Source organism: Triturus cristatus, chromosome 2_1, assembly GCF_964204655.1.
Source record: "Triturus cristatus chromosome 2_1, aTriCri1.1, whole genome shotgun sequence".
NCBI lineage: Eukaryota > Metazoa > Chordata > Amphibia > Caudata > Salamandridae > Triturus > Triturus cristatus.
Genome location: NC_140581.1, coordinates 463,331,283 through 463,350,475, shown reverse-complemented (window position 1 = coordinate 463,350,475; position 19,193 = coordinate 463,331,283). Strand labels below are relative to the sequence as shown.

At 43.6% G+C, this 19,193-nt stretch overlaps 1 protein-coding gene across 4 annotated transcripts in view; it reads left to right on the top strand.

Annotated features, from left to right (window-relative positions):
• Positions 1 to 19,193, top strand: part of IQGAP2 (IQ motif containing GTPase activating protein 2) — a 1,048,054-nt gene that overhangs the window by 818,241 nt on the left and 210,620 nt on the right. For all 4 annotated transcript variants that reach the window (XM_085632282.1, XM_085632281.1, XM_085632284.1 and 1 more), the window contains one exon: positions 2,218 to 2,301. In XM_085632282.1, coding sequence (XP_085488408.1) covers positions 2,218 to 2,301 — 84 coding nt within the window. The remainder of the gene's footprint in view (positions 1 to 2,217; positions 2,302 to 19,193) is intronic.

The window sequence follows — 19,193 nt, the reverse complement described above, 5'->3', positions numbered from 1 at the left end:
TAGGTTTGCTTCCTTGTTTAAGTTACTTAAACCCACAACTGTAATACTCTCACTGTATGCTATACCACCCTACTCTATGCCACTCCACTTCACTCTAACCACTCCACTCTACTAGTCACCACTCTACTGTATGCCATGCTACTGTATGCCACTCACCACAAAGGGGCATATTATGAGTACGGCGGTCCTGGGACCCCTGTACTCCTGGTAGCAGGCTGACCGCCTGCTTTATTTGAGTATGGAGGTCAGACCGCTACAGGACCATCGGCAGGATCCAGGAACCCGTGGTGGTGTGGATTGATTGAAGGCTAAATTTGCGGTGCGGCCAATGCCGACACCACTGAACGAATTACGACCTGGCTTTCCACCAAGCATTTAATGGCGGTGAGCCCTCAATGAAATGTTTGGCAGAAAAGTAGGGAAACGGGCCTCCAACAGGGCCCCTGGGCAAATCTGCCCATGGGGTGGATGCAGGGTGCACAAGATGTGCCCCCCACAAGTCCATGCTCCTGCGTGCTCTGTGTGGCATGCACACCATGGTGTATGCCACACAGTGCGCCCGACATGGCAGCGGTCCCATGGCGGCAACATGACTACTGTCTGTAATCCTCAGCCAAAGCATGCCACTGCCGTGGGACTGCCGGCCCACCAACTGCCCTGGATTGAACTCCGAATTTCAATTAAGTAAATATTAAATTCAAAATTCATTTAATAGTGTTGTAGCTTGTTTTTATTTTGTTCTACCTTAAAAATAACTAACTAAATATATCAAATACATTTTCATTAGTATTTAACATAAAAATATTTTTACTATTTTTCAAAGTTTATTAAACTGTTTTAAATGTCCCCATTGTTTATCATTGGGCAATCTCTTCCTCTGTAGCAGAGAACTCTGCCTACATGTAAAAAGTTAGTAGTAGTAACTTTACATAGTAACTTAAATTTGAATTAGGCATTTAATTAATTTAAATATATTAAATTGCATTAAAATTACTTTAAAAGTTTATTTTAAAAAAAGTCTTCTGAAAGTAAATTGTTTGTATTCACATATTTAGTATGAAAAATCTGTAAAAGTTGTGTAGATTGAATTTAAATTAATAGAATTGTTTTTAATTCGTAATATGTATTTTCAAATTTAGAAGTTATGAAAATAGAACATATTACTTGATAAACTATTTATATTAACTTAATACTAAATATGTAAAAATACACATATCAAATGAATTCCATTAATATTTGACACAAAACTAATTGTACTATTTTTCAAAGTTTATTTAATACTAAATATGTAAAAATAAAATATAAAATAATTTTTCATTAATAATTAACATTAAAAATATATCCACTAGTTTTGAAAGTTTGCTAAACTTGTTTAGAATTTCCCCATATTTTATCGTTGGACAATCTCTGCCCCTGTGGCAGAGAACTCTGCTTACATGTGAATAGTTAGTAGTAGTATATTTACATATTAGATTACATTTGAATTAAGCATTTAATTAATTAAAAAATTTAACATTACATTAACAATTGTTTTTAAAAATTCTTCTGATAGTAAAATGTTGTATTTACATATTTAGTATTAAATATCAGAAAAAGTAGTTATGTATAGAATTAATTTAAATTATTAAAATTGTTTTTAATTTGTTATATTGATTTTTAAATTTACAAGGCATTAAAATACTTTCTCTGAAAATGTTTTAGTAATATTTATTGTAAAACATTAAATTACATTTAAATTTATTTTTAAAAAGTCAAAGAAATGCATTTATTTCAACATTATTTAGCATGGGTTTCCATTTTAAATCTCCGCTTCCCTACCTATTCTCCAGAAACAGTAGTTCTGGTCGTCCTGTCACTTCAAAAGATTTCTCTAATTCTCTTTTAAATGAAAGTGGTATTTGGCCACTGTTATTTTCCTGCTTGTTTGTACCATCTTAGAAAAAGTGGCATACATCAGATCTTAAACAGGATATTTTTAGCGATATGTCTATTCCCTCATAATGTAATTATTAACATGCTAGTGAATTCAGAGGGGACGCCTATTTTCTATTTTTTAACGGGAGACATTTAATGCAGTGTCGGCAAAAGGCTTTCACAAACTAATAACATTGACGTGATTTAATGAACAAGTTTGAGGGCTGGCACTTGTAATTGATTATAAAAAAAAAAATGTAGGTATTATAACGAAGTATTGATGACTTGTTTACGCTATCCTAGGCCTCCTGGAAAGGTTACAAGCAAAGGAAGGTCTACACCGAGAGACAGAAGACTCTCCAAGGAAACATAGTCGGCATCATTAAGGTACATGTTTCTGTGGAGTGATTGGGTGTTATCAATGTTCTTGTTGTTGGTTATCATTCTACAGAACTGTAACTCCTTAGCAGATAACAGAGGTATCACTTCTGGTTACCTGTACACTGTGAAGTTTGTGACACGAGTACTGGAGACTGACTTAAAATCGAAGTGGGTCTGTCTGTCCGGTGGAGTCTACAAAGTAAACCCCAGGTATCTGATAGAGACATCTAGCCCTTAACTTGTAAATTCTCCCCAGGCGTCAGACTGGATCCGGAAACTTTTCTCAGCAGTACTTCTGTTCTCTGGGGAGCTACGCCACACGGTTCCATAATGACGTTGACTCCAGATGTGACGTCAGTGGAGCATATAAGTCCCCTCTGGCGAGCTGACATCAGTTTCTACTTTTTCCGCGATGCTTGCAGATCCTGAGTAGCATATCTCTGGCTGTTTTGCGACCTGCTGTGATGAATTGTTTGTCTGAAACAGTGTGCCTTCTTCTATGCCCTCTAGGTTTAAATCCTGTGCTCAACAGATGTCTGGTACAGATCCACATTCAATTTATATGTGGTGCTTTGGGCGAGCATCAGGACACTGAAGAATGTGACACCTGCCAGCGGTTGAAGCCAAAGGCACTGTGGGAGCGACAAATGAAGCTCCTGATGGCGCGTTGTCACGGGCTTCCAGTTCCTCGCGGTATCAGTCGTCTTCCTGGTATGCAGTTAGCCGGTCCAGCTGTTGTTCCCGTGAGCATTGCTCTTCATCCGGTGGTCGACGTCAGCTGTCCCAGCCCCCAGCTACATCTCACAGTAAGCGTTGTCTCAGGAGATCGAAGACATGGCCTTCTGTGACTCCTTTGACTTGCAATGTGGATTCCGGAGACTCCTCACGCCCTGGCGCTGAGGCCTCCACTCAGACGTGGCTCCTGCGCTTCCCCTTTTTTCCTGCAGCCGGGGCGACTTGGGCCCAGATGCAAGAGTATTACAATGCTCTTCATCCTGTCTTTGGACCCTCGCCTTCCTTTGGAGCGCCTGCAGGCCATAAGGAGATCATAGGCACAGACACTGTGACCTCGCTGGTGGGTTTGCCCTCCGCTCCAGTCTGGGTCTTGGGCATGGTGGGGCCGGTGCGCGGCCATACGGGGTTTCCAACTGTGGCGCCGGCTGACTCCGACACGACGTCAGTGGATCCTCGGGCGAATATTTCTACGGCACTGGAGGGCTCTGAGCCGGAATCGGTGCACAACGCTGGCTTGCCCTCACCCCTTATGTCTGCTTCACTTTCTGTGCCGACCGACGCCCCACCACCTTCCCATGCCAACATCGCTACAGCACAGTTTCGGCACAACTCGACGTTACTTACAGAGCTGTTTACGGAACCACTGGTTTCTGTGGGTGCTTCACAGGAACAATTGGTGGAATGACATGAGGGTGTGGTTCCCTTAGAGCAATCACTACTTTTAGATCCTCCTATGTTGGACAGCTAGATTTCTGAGTTGAGGGAAGTGAATGGATTAGATTCCTCCCCTGCTTCTACTTTTTTATCTCCTCTTGCCCTTGCCTCGGAGGCAAGTTCTTTTTTGGCAGATGTCTTGAAAAGAGTGGCTGATGTCTTCGATTTGACTCTGCCTATGATGGAGTAGTCTACAGACCCTCTTAAGGTTTTTTATCCTAGCCATTCGGGGATTGAAACCAGTGCTCCCCTTTTGTGAGGTACGTTTACTGGGGGCCTGGGCTAAACCGGAGTAGAGTATGCCTGTGGACCTTATTATTGCCCACAAGTACCGCCCTGCTTCCAGAACCCTGCTTGCCTTATTCGTCTGCCAACTCACCATAGTTTTGTGATTCAGGCCACAATAGCTTCCCTTGATATGGAACCTTCCCCATTCCCCAATTGACAAAGTGTCCCGAAGGCAAGACTCTTGTGGAAAACGTGTCTTCTCTTCCACTAGTGCGGCGTTACGCTCCACTAACATGATTTGCACTCTTGGAGGCCTTTTCCATGTCCTGTGGGATTTGTGGGCGCAGCTATTACCCTTGTTTCCTGAGGTAATTAGAAGTGAACTGAACCAGTTGATTTTGAATGGACTCCAGGCGGCCAGGTTTCTTATCAGGTGTGGAATGGACTCTATTGATTCAATTGGTCGAGCCATAGCGTCTGCTGTAGCATTGTGCCGGTGCACATTGCTTTGGACTTCTGAATTTTCAGAGGCTGTTCAGTCAGTCTTACTTGACATGCAGTTTGATGGAGTTCACCTATTTGATGCCTACGCAGATGCTGCCTTACTTAGGTTTAGGGACAGCCAGGAGGGGTCAGACCCTTAGCCTGCCCCACCTACTCTCTTTTTTCTCATTCTACGATCGTAAAAGGATGTCCCTGTTTAAGGTTCCCCCCCTTTTTGTCTTTGTTCTTACAACGCTGTTGTTATGGGCCTTTTATGGTATCAGTCACCAGATCAGGTGTTCCTGCCTTGTCAGAACCCCCCCCATTTTTCGTTCAGTCTTCTGGTATTGGTGACTAGTTGTCTTTCTTGAGACCCTGCATGGAGTCGTTTTTCCTACTTGTAGGTGTTTTTTTTTTTTATTCGCCCTGTTGTGGGAATCCTCAATTAAGAGATTTAATTCATCCTTATGTGATTATCTGTCACTTGGGCTTATTGCTCTTTGTTCTGTTTTTTGACTGTGGCTCAGGATTGTGCTAATCCAGCCCTGTTATTACATTGGACGCTCTGGTCCTTGGCAGCCTCTTGTCTCACCCTTGTGTATCCATTAGGTGTAATGGTACACAGCTTTTGGGTTACACTTCTTGGAGCTTTTCCTTTTCCTTCTGCATTCTTCCATGCAGAGACTTATTCTTTGATTGTTACAATCGCAATGTACTTTTTCTTGAGGCATTTCCTTTATTACCTCAGGTTTAATTCCTCCCTTCGGTTGGTCCCTTTTCTCCTGTGGGATGCAGGATGTTCCATCTTGTGGCCTTTGGTCTCGTGCACCAGTACTGCATCATGCTACCTGTTCTGGCTGGAGGTTGGATCTGGCTTTCTCCAAGGAGACTTTTGTTGTCTACGGCCATGCTGCCCTGAATGTGCCCGCTCTCGTCCGATTCGGAAGCTCAGCAGGATCGTTCTGGTTGGTATTCAAATGGGAGACAGCCTGGGCTTTCCTGGTACTATTCCCTTTCAATTATGTTATGTTATCCTCTATGCCTCATGGCAGTTGCAAGATCATTGTATGAATCTGTGATCTGTATATCCATGTGCCATTGTTGGCCTTCCGATAGGAATTGCTTTCCCTGAGCTGTCTTTTTTTTTTTTTAGTTTTTTTTTTTTTATTTGTTTTTATTTGCATTCATCATCATCATAACATCCTCATATTTTGGCATATATTACATGGTTACTAACTGCCTGTTGCCCAGTAATTTCAGAGTTATCTATTCCAAACATAGTATTACATATTGTTATCTGGGCAGCCATTTACAGTTTCTCGTGGCATATCAACAATTACTGCATACTAGTACCAATGTTGCTCATCCCTCCCCAACAACATAACTACTTCCCCTTCCCACCCCTACCCCACCCTCCAGTATGCTCCACTTCAGTGTACAATTTCCAATGTAATCTGATCTATAGGTATTTTGCCTAAAATATGCCATCTCTGTGGGATGACCTCCATCCCCATGGTATCTGCTACTCTCCCTGTCTATAGCACTTCCAATCCCCGCGTCCCCCCCACAGCCCCCAATGGTCAGCAGTCTAGAGGAGGGTCTGGTTCATCTTCCAGGTCTCTGTCGGGCCTGCGCAATGCCTCAACTAGCGCCTCCCAGGCCCGCGCCATTTCCAACATCTTTTCCTTCTGCAACCTATGCGCCAGCCGTAGTTTAATCACGCTTTCGCTCTCTGCCCACCTAAGAAGTTCATGCTTCCATCTCTGCACCCTAGGTCCCTGGTTGTGTTTCCAATGGCTGGTTATCTCCCTTTTAGCTAATATCAGTCCCAAATCTATACATTTGCTGGTCACTTTGTTGTGTTTTGTATGCGGAAACCAATGCAATAAACTCACCCCCATGTCCTTGTTAAGTTTTCACTCCATTAACAACTCCAGTGCCGTAATTACTTCTCCTCAATATACTGTCAGATTCGGGCAGGACCACAGCATATGCCGAAAGTCCGCACCTTCTGTCCCACATCTAGGGCAGCCAGCCGTTTCCACCCTAAAGATCTGCTTAATTTGCTTCGGGGTCATATATGCCCTATGTAACACGTAAAATTGTATTAGCTGGAACCTAGCGTTCCGTGTACTCTTCCATGCTCTTTCCACTTGTTTAAGCCAAGTAGCTACCGGGATGTCCCTCTCTAAGTCCTGCTCCCACTTCCCTTTTAGTCGATCCATCGGTTGCCTCCCCTCTTGTTCCATTCTCCTATTAAGGCATGTGATGGCCTTAAACGTGCCAGCCGCCATAGCTACATATTGGCAGGTTAATGACATCTCTGGTTCTGTCAGCCCTGTCTTCCACCTGCGTTGGATAGCCGCCACCAGCGCCGCGTGTAATAAGTAGTGTCCCCGCGGCAGGTCATATCTGTCTCGTAAACTCAAGAACGGCAGTAAGGCACCGTCTTCATAGAGGTCGCCCACCATAAATACTCCCTTCTCCTCCCAATCCCCCAGAGCTGACCAGTCTCCTCCGTGGGGTAACACTGTGCATGTCCCTATCGGGAGCTCGGGCGTGTAGGGGCGCTCCACGCCATGCTTTTTATGACTCCTGACCCAGCAACGCTGCAGCGTTCTCTCTTCATTCGTAATGGTGTCTCTATGCAGCTTCTGCCCCAGAAAGATATGGGAGAGCACATGCCGTGGCATCCAGCAGTTGTTGCCTGGGTATGGCCCTCGAAACGTCACTGCCACTGCCTGTGTGAGCCACTGGAGCTGGGCTGCCAGATAGTACCTTTCAAAGTCAGGCAATGCCCAACCTCCCGCTGCCCTGGGGCGCATCATTGTATCCAGAGCAACCCGTCTCCTACCATTCCCCCATAAGAAATCTCCCACCATCGCTTTTAGCTGCCGGAACATCGCCCCAGGTATCCATATTGGGAGGGTCCTAAAATAGTATAGCAGACTCGGTAACACTACCATTTTTAACAATGCCACCCTCCCTGCTACTGACATCTTCAGGGTGGTCCAGAACTCCATACTCCCCTTGACTCCTCGGATTGCCCGACTAATGTTGCCTTCTAGGAGCCCATCCTGAGTATGATAAATGAGTATTCCCAAATAGGGCAGGCACTGTACCTCCCATCGGACCCCTTGCACCTGGGATGGCGCCGGCAGGTTCGGTCTCACCGGGAAGAGACAAGTCTTCAACCAATCGACACGCAGCCCCGATCTATTCCCATATCCGGTCTTCCCTGAGCTGTCTTGTGGAAGATTATTCCACCTGGATATCCCGTTGGGTAGTTTCCGGAACTCTATTTGTTGTCTTCATCTTGACCATCTTGGTCCCATGTATTTGTACATGTTTGTTTGACAAGCATTCTCTTTCATGTCTATTTCCCTTGAGGAGTATATGCTTGTTGGGATACTTCTAGCAGGCAATGTTGCCTTTTCAGTCAAGTACCCCGCACTATTCTTGGAGCCCACTCAGCAACGGGGTCCCCAACCCTGGGACATTGTGTAATCCCCTGCCCGCAAGCACAGGCAGGGAAAATATTAAGTTCGCTCACTGGGCAGGAGCACAAAGCTGTTCATGTCTGGTGGGGAAGCAAAACTTTTCCCTGCCTGTGCTCTTGGGCAGGGAAATGCTTTGATTGTTCCCATCTACCCCGCTGGAGCAAAATAAAACTGCTCCTACAGGGTGGGAGCAATGCCAGCTCCTGCTGCACCCATGATGGGTGCAAGCAAGGGAGCTGGTGGGGCTACAGGGGCCCTTGGCCTCCTTCCACTGCCCCCAATGAGGGACGTACTGTGAGCACCGGGGAACCCCACTTAGAGAAAAAGAACTGGAATAGAAGTGACTTGCACCAGGCATGCCACTTTTTATATATATAAAAAACGAAAATACTGGTGGGGCCGTGGGGGCCCTGGGGCTCCCCCCTGAAGCCCCAAAAATAATAGTGGTGCGGGTTGCCCCGGGTGCTCACACACCCAAAAATGATCTCGAATCATCTTTATTATTAGGCACCAATATGTTGATGCTACACACCAATTCTTCTCAAGGTTTAATAGCCTTGGCATCAATAGCGTGACGTAATATGTATTGCTTATAACCTTAAGCTTTCACTGATAAGCCATTAGGACGCAAAGTTTCCAGTACTATCTCTAGTCTATCATCAGGGTCTTTTTCATCATTACTAATGACTAAAATGTAATCTTGGAAATAACAGACTCCATCAATGCCTTCGAATTTATGCTGAAGTTGCTGAAAAACAATAGACGCGTATGCTAATCTAAATGGCACCCACTGAAAACGGTATGCACCAAACAGTGTAATAAATTATGTCGAATGGTGTGAATCTGGATGTAGATCAAACTGATGAAACACTGATGGCAAATTAATAGTAGAAAACCACTTATTCTTACCAACAGTGGCTAACATTTCATTGATGTTAGGTAACAGATGTCTGTCAACCCATATTGCACTGTTTAAGTCATGAAGATCAACGCATATTCTGATAGATTGTTCTAGTTTTCTTACAACTCTTCCACCGCAAGCCATTCAGAACTCTCAAATTCCTCAATTATATTCAAAGCCACAATTGTTTTAATTTCTGACTAAACAGCATCTCTTATAGCAAATGGTAAACTACACATCTTGTGTATCTTAGGCTAACACCCACCCCTCAATACAGTTTTGGGTTTAAAGCCACACCGTTTTCCCAACTTATCAGCAAAGACATCTGGTCACATTTGTATCATTATCAATTTCAACTTCAGAATTCACCAGAAGTGCTTGTTCAACAGCCCCAGATGAAATTGCATTCCTGTGGCAGCTTGATGAATCAAATGTAAAAAGGGTGCACCTTCCTGGGCAACCTACACCCTTCCGCTTATCTTCCTGTCTTTAAAAGAGATGTTAGCTTGGCACCTCTCTGGCCACATGTCAGTCCCTTGTAAAAGGTACCATGGGTACCAAGGCCACTGTAGCCAGGGAAGGCCTCTAAGGGCTGCAGCACTTATTGTGCCACCCTTAGAAGCCCTGTACCTTTACACACACACACTGCCATTGCAGGCTGCGTGTTTTGGTGCAGAACAAAGTGAACAGTTGACATGGCACACATCCCTGTGTGCCATGCCTACAACCCACTGCCCTGGCATAGGTCAGCCACCCCTCTAGCTGGGTGCACTATACCAGTGGTGATGGTACAGGTGCATAAGCTCTGTACCCCTACAGTGTGTAGACCAATTCGTAGACATTGTAAGTGCAGTAATGCCATTAAGAGTATATGGTGCTGGGAGTTTGTCATTACGAACTCAACAGTACCATAATGGCTTTACTGAAAACTGTGACGTGTGGTATCAAACTTCTTAGCACATTAAACCCACGCTGATGCCAGTGTGGGATTTCATGAAAAATTCACTCAGAGGGCATCTTAGAGATACCCCCTGTAAAGCGACCAGCCTCTGGTGGGTTTCCTTACTGGTACACACCACCAGACATGTTTCTGGACCCTTGGGGTGCGAATCTTTGCTCTCTGAGCCCAGAAACAAAGCCTTTCCTCTTGCGGAGGTCACACCTCTCCCAGGCCAGGAAGTGCCATCTGTGGCAGGGGAGCTTCAAAGGCCTCCCCGCCTGTGTAACGCGACCCTCTGCCTCTCCTGCTATCAGGAGCAGCCCCCTTCCTGTCTCGACTCCTTTTTGGCAGGAAGACAGGCGGGAACAATTAGCACAGCTCAGAAGGTGTGCCATGGGTAATCTCTTGCCAAGGGCAGGCCCATCCTGCACCCATCAGTGCCAGGAAGAGCCAGGGTGGGGCCACATCCATTGGCTCTGGAACTAGTTGATCATGGCGCTTGTCAGGATTGGTGCACACCACCATTCAGGTACTGTTGGTACTCTACTTTTCTAGACGTCCTGACAATCCACATTCTCTTTTAAGGCTTCTCTTGCCTGCTTGCCCACCCCTGAGGGTGGGATTTTGTCCCCCAGTAAGAACTGCGTCTGCTTATTTTTGCATCAATCTGCTGTGTCAGTAGGAGGAACAATTTGGCACCTTGTGGCGAGTCCTGATGCTCTAGCAGCCTCTGAGAACTAAGCACTAATAACATGGGCCCCTGAGGGAGTATGGCCCCTGTTACTAGTGCTTATTTGATTTGGCTCAGTTGAAATTCATGGACTTGCTACTCTAGGTTTGCTGACTGTGTCCGGAAAGCAGTGATACTTTTATCAGAAGGGCCTCAAAAGTATTGACTGGCTGAAATCATCCATATTTGGCCACCACTGTAAGTTGGGGCATACTTACTAGGAGACAGTTGCTTAGAGGGAGGGGTTTTTCTTTGCCTGAGTGCCTGTACAACAAATTTCTTCTGTGCTATTCTTCACGCACACAAGTTCATCATTCTACTGTCCTGGAACATTGTAGGGATAAGAATAAAGCTAAATGATCCAAAAATGATTCATTCATCGAAATCCGCCATATTATCCTTTTGCAAGAAACCTGGGCAACTGAATCAATATATAGAACAGGATGTATTTCCTTCTCATCTAATGCTACACCCTCTAAGGCAGGTAGAGATTCTGGTGGTTTGCCTATTTTGGTTAAAAATGGATGTATTCAACTGCACCAAGATTATTTTTACCAACAGCAAAGACATTCTGGACATTATAATTACCTGCGGTAGTCCACTCAAGATCAGACATATTGTCATTATTAATGTTTGTATCCGCTGTTTGCCAGATTATTCCCAAATTGGAGCCATAGACCAACTGTCCCTAATGCTTGATCAACTACACCCTTCCTGTCCTAAAAAAGGTGCTGGTGACTGTAATCAACTTTGGGGAACCTTTGCTCTCTCTAGCTAGTGACAAGAACGAGGCAAGTGGTGTGCCTTCTCGAACAGCTGTCCCTCTGCATAACCAAACAAGGGTACCTGGTAACTGAGAAAATTACTAATATCCTGGTAACACATGGTCTCAGGGCATTAAATGGCCGCACAATCTCTGATACCGCCTGAAAAACCACTTACAGAAAAGACCTGCATTCCAGCAATAATAATTGCAAATTTCTTGACGTCAGGATTTTGTCCTATGTGGTTGCGTGACATGGAGGTGGTGTCAAGAGGGACCACGAAGCCCTTTGTACTCAATTTCATTCTGTTCTTTTCACAAATATCCCAATAAAATGCGAAATGCCAGTAAATTCTATCACTTTAACCAACAATCGCCAGAATGTAAATTGAGCTAGGATTCCAACAATGAGGCAACCCTGAGCGCCATTTACCAGAGTTTTTTTTACAATTATTGAGCCCCCTTGAATTAATGGACAAACATTTCAAAGGTTTTGGTAGCCTTCACTGTGAGCTATCGGCCAAATTGAAACAACATTTCACCAAAGAAGAACGGAGGGGCCCCTCCTCTGACACTCAACCAAGCTGGTTAACCCAAATGTGAAGAGCAGCCAAAGAAGAAATTCTTAAAGCCCTAATGAATGGGGATCATAGAGTGGTAAAGGGGGCAAGGAAATCATACAAGGCTACCTTACAAACCTTCTGGAAATCGTGGGGGGCAGCTCAGTGGGGCGATCTTACCCACTCCCTTCACAATAAAAACACGAGCGTTCTGGAACATCATGGCCAACGGGAGTCACTCCTTAGATATCCATCTAGATGCTGTTGTTATACCAGAACTATGGGTGCCTCATTTCTCTGAGCTCTAGAAGTAGCGGGTAATAGCCTCTCCATTTTGTGATAGTGAAACAAAAACTGCTCAGGTAGACCCATTAATGGAAAAGATAAAGATATTTCTTCAGTGTTAGCGTTGGTGGAAACAGAACAGGCCTTACGCCAGATGAAAAGGGAAAAAGCTCCTGGCCAGTAGGCATTCCAGGGGACTTGTACCAGTCTAAACTGACTGTCTGGCATCCACATGTAAACATTCTCAGTAATGAAATTCTAAGGGATTTAGATATCCCTCCCCTCTTGGTGGGGAACAATCATTGTTCTGATCTTCACAAAAGGGGCTCTGGATCTTCCATCTAACTCATAAAAGCTTCTGCAGGCAATCCTTTCAAGACTCCTGGATTGGATTTCTGACCATCTAATTCTTTGAGATTTCCAGGCAGGTGTCAGGGGCAGTGGCAGCATGCTGGACCAGGTGTTCACTTCAAGACAATATGTTGGAGATATGTCAACATGAAGCGGAATCACCTATACGTGGCCTTTTTGGATTTGAAGGTTGCTTTTGACCTTGAACCTAGGGAAACCTCTGGTGGGTCCTACAGAACTACGACATACCAGGTGAATTACTAAGAATCTTAGTCTTCATTTAGAAACTTATGTACAGGTAAGGTGCCACCATGACCAAGATCTTACATCAAGAATCCCAATCAAGAGCGGCCTAAGGCAAGGGTGCATTCTAGCCCCTACATTGTTTAGTTTATCTATTAACAATGTAGTGGATTGTCTTGCCAACTGCAACCTTGACGCCCTGAAATCTGCAGGCATTAGTACCCCTGTACTTATGTTTGCTGACGATACGTTTCTACTTTCTAGAACTCCCATGGGTCTGCAGGTCCTCTTGTATAAGTTTGCCTCCTTCTGTGTGGCCTGAGGACTGGAGATAAACACCTCAAAATCCAAATTCATGTTGATTAGACCTCATTGTTCCGTTGGGGGCAAGATCCTTGTTGAGGGTCCTCCCATAGAACAAGTCAAAAGCTTTGACTATCAAGGCGTCAGATTGGCTGAAAATTAGCTCTTAAAGCCCACAGGTTGAGAAAAGCAAATCTCTTCTGCAACACAGGGCGGCCGTTATCCTAAAGAAGTTGAAGGCTACCTCGTGAGATGCAATTTCACCAGTACTTGAAGTATATAGGGCCACCGACCTGGCTGGGGCTAGTTATGGGCCAGAGCTATGGGGTAGCACTGATTCCTTCCACTCGTGCATGCGGAAAATACATTTATCAGATCTATGTTTGATCTGCCCCCATCACCGGTTTGGTCCCCATTCACTTCGACATAGCATAGAATAAGGTTGAAATATTGGCTAAGAATTTGGTCAATACCTGAATTAGTTCCCTATTCTTACACCTTAACGGGACTCATTGAGCTAGATAGAAGGGCTTGTACCCCATGACTTAGAATGATCAAATTTCTTTGCACCTTCATTGAATTGGAAGAAATTTGACACACACTGTTGGTAATGTGAAAAGACACAGTGAATAGAATGAAGAAAAGCTTTTTGGGAGTGCACGCTAGTTAAACTCTGGGACGACCAAAAGGAGGAAGGCCTTTCTGTAAAATTTGTCCAGCATAATTGTACCCCCAGCTTTGAGCTCTACTTAAATAGGATTAGTCCTAGTTATGCTAGAAGCCTATGCATTAGCTTTAGATTCAGCAAGTTCCTCTTGACACTCTTAAATCAGAATGGAACAAGACTTTAAACCCATCCTCGGACTGTCCCTTTTGCTCGACGATTTTGGAGTTAAAGGATCAGTTTCTGTTTTTCTGCCCATGATACCTGTCCCCAAGAAAAAGGTGGATTGCCCCTATTTGTAGGTAACTAGACATAACTCTCTCCTGGGAGGCTGCCAGGCTCATGACGAGTGACACCACAGAACAACTTGTATTTGCCACCTCTAGATATTTACTGTGGGCCAGGCGAATCAGATCAGGGAAACTTAATTAATCTTCTGACAATCCCTCCTAAGGTCCCTTCTATCTGCACCATTTACACACTTTCTCATTCTGCCTATGCACCTTTAGGTTTTTGCAAAAGACGTCCAAAAAAAAGAAAATGTGTGCTTGTTTTAACCTTTGCTCTGATTTGTTATCTGTGCTATTACAACATACCCATATTATTCAGGCAATATGAAACGAGGCCATAATCTACCTTTCTAGTTCCTTGCCCAATGTATATCTATTATTACTGATAGACAATTGCAGTTCTATTTTTGTTGCACATGCGCTTTAAGATTTGAATTGTCTCAAATTGGGAGCAAGGAGCAGGCGGATGCACTCTTAACTGTAAACTATTTTGCAAATAACTTTGATATATTCTCAGAATAGTTGGCATGTGTTTACAAGCATTGTTAGGTCTCGCCTGAGCCAGCGCTTTAGCGCTGCTCTCGCGAGAGCTTTTGTAAAAGGGGGATTTGAAAGTGCAAACCAGTGCTTTCAGGCCGCCAACTACAGTGCATGTGCGCCCACCGGGCGCGCGCACCATTTGGCAGCCTGCTGATCATTTTGCGGCCGCTTTGATGTTCTCAGTGAGCCGCGCGGCCACTGAGAACATTAAAGCGGCCGCGAAAGTGATCACCATTTGCCACCCCCTCCCTTATCCCACTTCCTGCTTGTTTTGCATGCGCTTCTCTCGCGCTTCTTGTTCTAAACATTCACCAGTTTTCCACCCTTGTTTTTAGGCACTATCCACTCCTTTATATCTGCATTCCACACATCACACACTTGCCCCCTATCTAGCACCCAACGAATGGTTGTCTGTTCGTCAGTATTCGCTCCAGATACTAGGTGGTAATGCATGCTTCTCTTTCTAGGGTTTGGGAGTAAACCAAGATACAATGTACAGGCTACAAAGTAATAATGTTCCCCGCACCCTCTGGATTTTGGACATCACTTAGTACCAGAGCCCCCCCCGCCCCCAAATCCTGGATGTACAAATCATGTAAATCAAACCAGCAACATTCACTTCATTTCTTCAGCAATTCCATTGGTGTGTGGGATATAGCTTATGTAGAACTGAAAGCATAAAGTAAACTGTGCAAGAATTTAAAAGGTGGAAGGACAAATTTAGCATTACTCCCCCATCCCCTCTGCATAGTCCATAACTATTTCAATTGCCGTCCAAGATTTGCATACAGCTGTCCCGTTCCCACAGCCCTTATCAGCAGTTCAGATTGTGGGCGCTCCACGCACAATGACCTATAGAGAGAAGACAGTGGGCCGCCACCTTGGGTCAGTGACAAAAGTTCCAGAAGTAATTTAGATTCAGGGTGCTGTACCAGGGTATCCCTCCCATGTGACGTGTGCCTCACATCAAGTTACAATTATGAGCCAGAATTAACTCAAATGATGCAGCCATGGGCTCAATCTTTCTCAGTTAGGACCCCTAAGATGGAGACACTATAAAACTTTCAACTACCGAATAATCGTCGGAATGAAAACCTGGACAGGCACACTATTTTTGTATTATTGTTCTTTTTATGGTATCGTATTCTGGTGCTAAGATTCGGAGCAAGTTGCTTTATAATATGTGCTATAAAAAAGAAACCATCGCCGAGATACCAATATCTCAAACAATTAAGACCGATTACTTTCAAGTGTAAACTTAAAGTTAGGTAGAAACTCATGACGAAAGTAAGTTTATTTCAGCAATTACATTTCATAATGGATTAGGGAGAGACTGTGACATTATCCAAGTGTAGCAGTGGGCACAGCCGGAGATGTGTAAGACACAGATGCTGGGAAGAGACAAGCGAACAGTATGTGCTAGTGCTGGGAACGGATATCATTTATCAATGGATCTTTGTGCTTCTGACAACAGCTGACTGTTCCGATCAGGGTTCATGGACTGCCAGTCTGATATCTTAAACGTACTCCTGTAATACATTAGTCTGTTGCTCCTCAAAGGCTAAGAAGCAGATGGATAATATCCACCCCAAAAAAATGCTATTTTGTAAGTGAGATGCCGGGACAAATGCCAAATCTTCCGACCACTGCATTACTCAGCAGAAACAGGCTAAAAACCTGTATTTCCTAGGGGGCAGGATGCTGCTCCCTCTTATATTGACCCGCTCATATTCACAACTCTCCATTCGCTTTTCATACCTGGTCACGGCATTCCAATGTAGGCCTTTCATACCTGGTCACAGCATTCCAACATATTTATGTCTAGGGCTCCAGGGTCCAAAATGCAAAGTATTCATGAGTGACAAACCAAATGACCATATCCACTTAAACATGCATGCTAAACGTATGGGCATTAGAACGTCTGGGCCAAAGACTATAGTGTACATGGTTTACTTATCACCTACTCTAGTTCCAAGTATGCCTTCAACTGAAACAACTTGCCAGTGCTCTCGCCACATCCACCCACCCCTTCTGATTTCTCAGAGTTTCCTTTCAGCCATATATTTCCCCCTATCCTATAAGCGTACAGGAGCTATGAAACTTCTGATCTACTATTTAAAATACATACATTGACAGGGAGAACTTTTCCCAATATTTCTACTCTTACAAAAATCCAAAGACAGGTCCTTTAATAACCATTGTAGAATAATCCCCTGCATGCCATTTATCTAATTTTACAATAAAAAAACACTAAAATCATTAAATTAAAAAAAGGTATGCGTTTAATAACACAACATTTTTTCTGGCTTCTTTACATAAGCAATGAATGACCCCCATTTAACCTGTAGCCCCCCATGATGCATACACTGCCGATACAGTAACCAACACAGAAGTAACAAGCATTTGAAAAGCAATAGGTCTCGCATTTACGCAAGTTTGAGCTACTGTCATTGTAAATGTCATTGCCTTTTATTTACATAGATAAAAGGCATTTGTATTTACAATGCTAATAGCTTAAACTCTTGCAAACGCGAGACCTATTGCATTGCAAATGCTTGTTTAAGATTATATTGTTTTATGTCTTGCTTTTATGGTTTCTTTTAACCTAAATAAAGTTGATGATGATGATAACCCAACTTCCTACACTTTGAGCATGTTGCATTCTTTGCGGGACATGTCTGATCATTAGTCCAATTATTCATACGACTGCATCTGATGCATTAATTCTACATCATCTCTCTGTACTTTCCCTTGTCTCTACGGCAACCATTACCTCCATTTCTACAAATGTGTTTATCTGCATTATGCTTCCACTTACCAGCATAAATCTGATCACATTTGTCTTCACCGCCCTTTAGATGATTCACCATCGTTATATTTGTTTAACTTATTATCATTCATGGCCCTTACACACTTAGATGTCAATCAGTCCCCTCTAGCAATATCTCATACCTCCAATTATGTTTGATTTCGGGCACTGCACAACCTTTTCTGAATAGCCTTGTTAGATGTGTGCATCACCATTTGATCACAAATGTAATCATCAAGGTTACCTGTGAATGTACAATTCACCAATAAAGATCTGAACCCCATCAGAAATGGATCTATTGATTCATCTACATTTTGGACCTGTGAAAATAATTTATAAGATTCTAGAGTGATATTGTTTTTGTTTTCTTTCAAGATATAAATCCAAGTGCTTTAATGATTTGAAATATAATGACAAATGATTGCCTTCTTGTATCTGAATGTCAGGAACAGTGCGATGAATTCTTAAACCTTACCTAACAAATGTAACAACATTGCTTTTTTTCTTTCATCACATAACCTTTCATTGTCTACGGCCAGCATATAAATCTTAAAAACATCTATCCATTCCTCCTACAGAGTAATATGGTCACCAGCACACAAAAAAGGAAGGTGGAAAGGACATATTTATGTGGCTTTATTTTAACTAGAATTTAAAATAAATAATTAAAATAAGAAAAATAGTCACCTTCGTCTCTCTCTGTGTCCTTAAATTACAATTTGCAACAACAAACTAAAGAAAGTATTTACTGCTGTCTGCACGTAAATATCCTTCAGAGGCCGCCGCTGTTGACTCTCTGTGTAATGATGCAATATGGTGGGAATAGTGTGTACACGTTAAGCAATATATAGTCAAAATAGGTAAGATGTCCTAGTTAAAATGATGTTGCTGTTATCTAGTATACATGACATCCTACAATTCAGGTCCACCACAGCCCATTCCAATATGGCGTAGTATAACTTGATAACATACAGCATCTCATGTGACGTTCCATGTGAGGAACGGTACTGTACAGATGCCCATATAATGCCAAAGTTAAAATGTGTGTGATGCACAGTACCGTACAGATGCCAAAATAATGCTAAAAGTAAAATGCGCTACCAGTGCTCCGCAGACCAGTCCAGTATGGCGATGGTGATGTGCCTCTGCTTCGTGCACCTTGAATGCACAATCGCAAAGTGGACCCAATCCAAATTGGCATGTCTGTGCTACAGCTTTCCACTTGTAGCATATATTACGGTGCTACATGAGGAGCAAAATAGCTCAAAGCGTGGAGGAAGATAACCATACACCTTCCGCAACAGCTTCACATACACTCTCACTGCTAAGTAATCAAAGAAATCAGACTGCTCGATGCAATGAAAGCTGCTTCGGGTTAGCGATTCAATATGCACTGCATCCCCTGAATTGCATGAATCTGTGGTCTGGGAGTCAGCTTGTCACCACATTGTTGTAGTCTGTTCAGGGATATGGAGACTAATGAGAGTAAGTAGGATTACTTGAGTCTTTATTCAGCCACTCCCCAGTGTAGCCCTCCGTGAAGAGATCCTGATATCAACTATCCCCTGTAATCAAATCCCAACCATTCTAACTGTTACCTTCCATGCCAGGACACTGACAATGTAGAACATAACACCACAGATGTGCACATACACATACAGTGTTACTTTGTGGAAGAGTGCGGATCCAGCAAGGAACACACAGTAACTTTCCCCAACAAAGTGAACGCCTCACCTTCGTGGAAGAGTGGGAAAGGATCAACATCTCACATAGCAGGTAGTTGCTCAAATTGAAAAATAAAGAGGTCTCCACAGAGGCCTTCTATGTTACTAAAACAAAGACAAACTACGATGTTGATT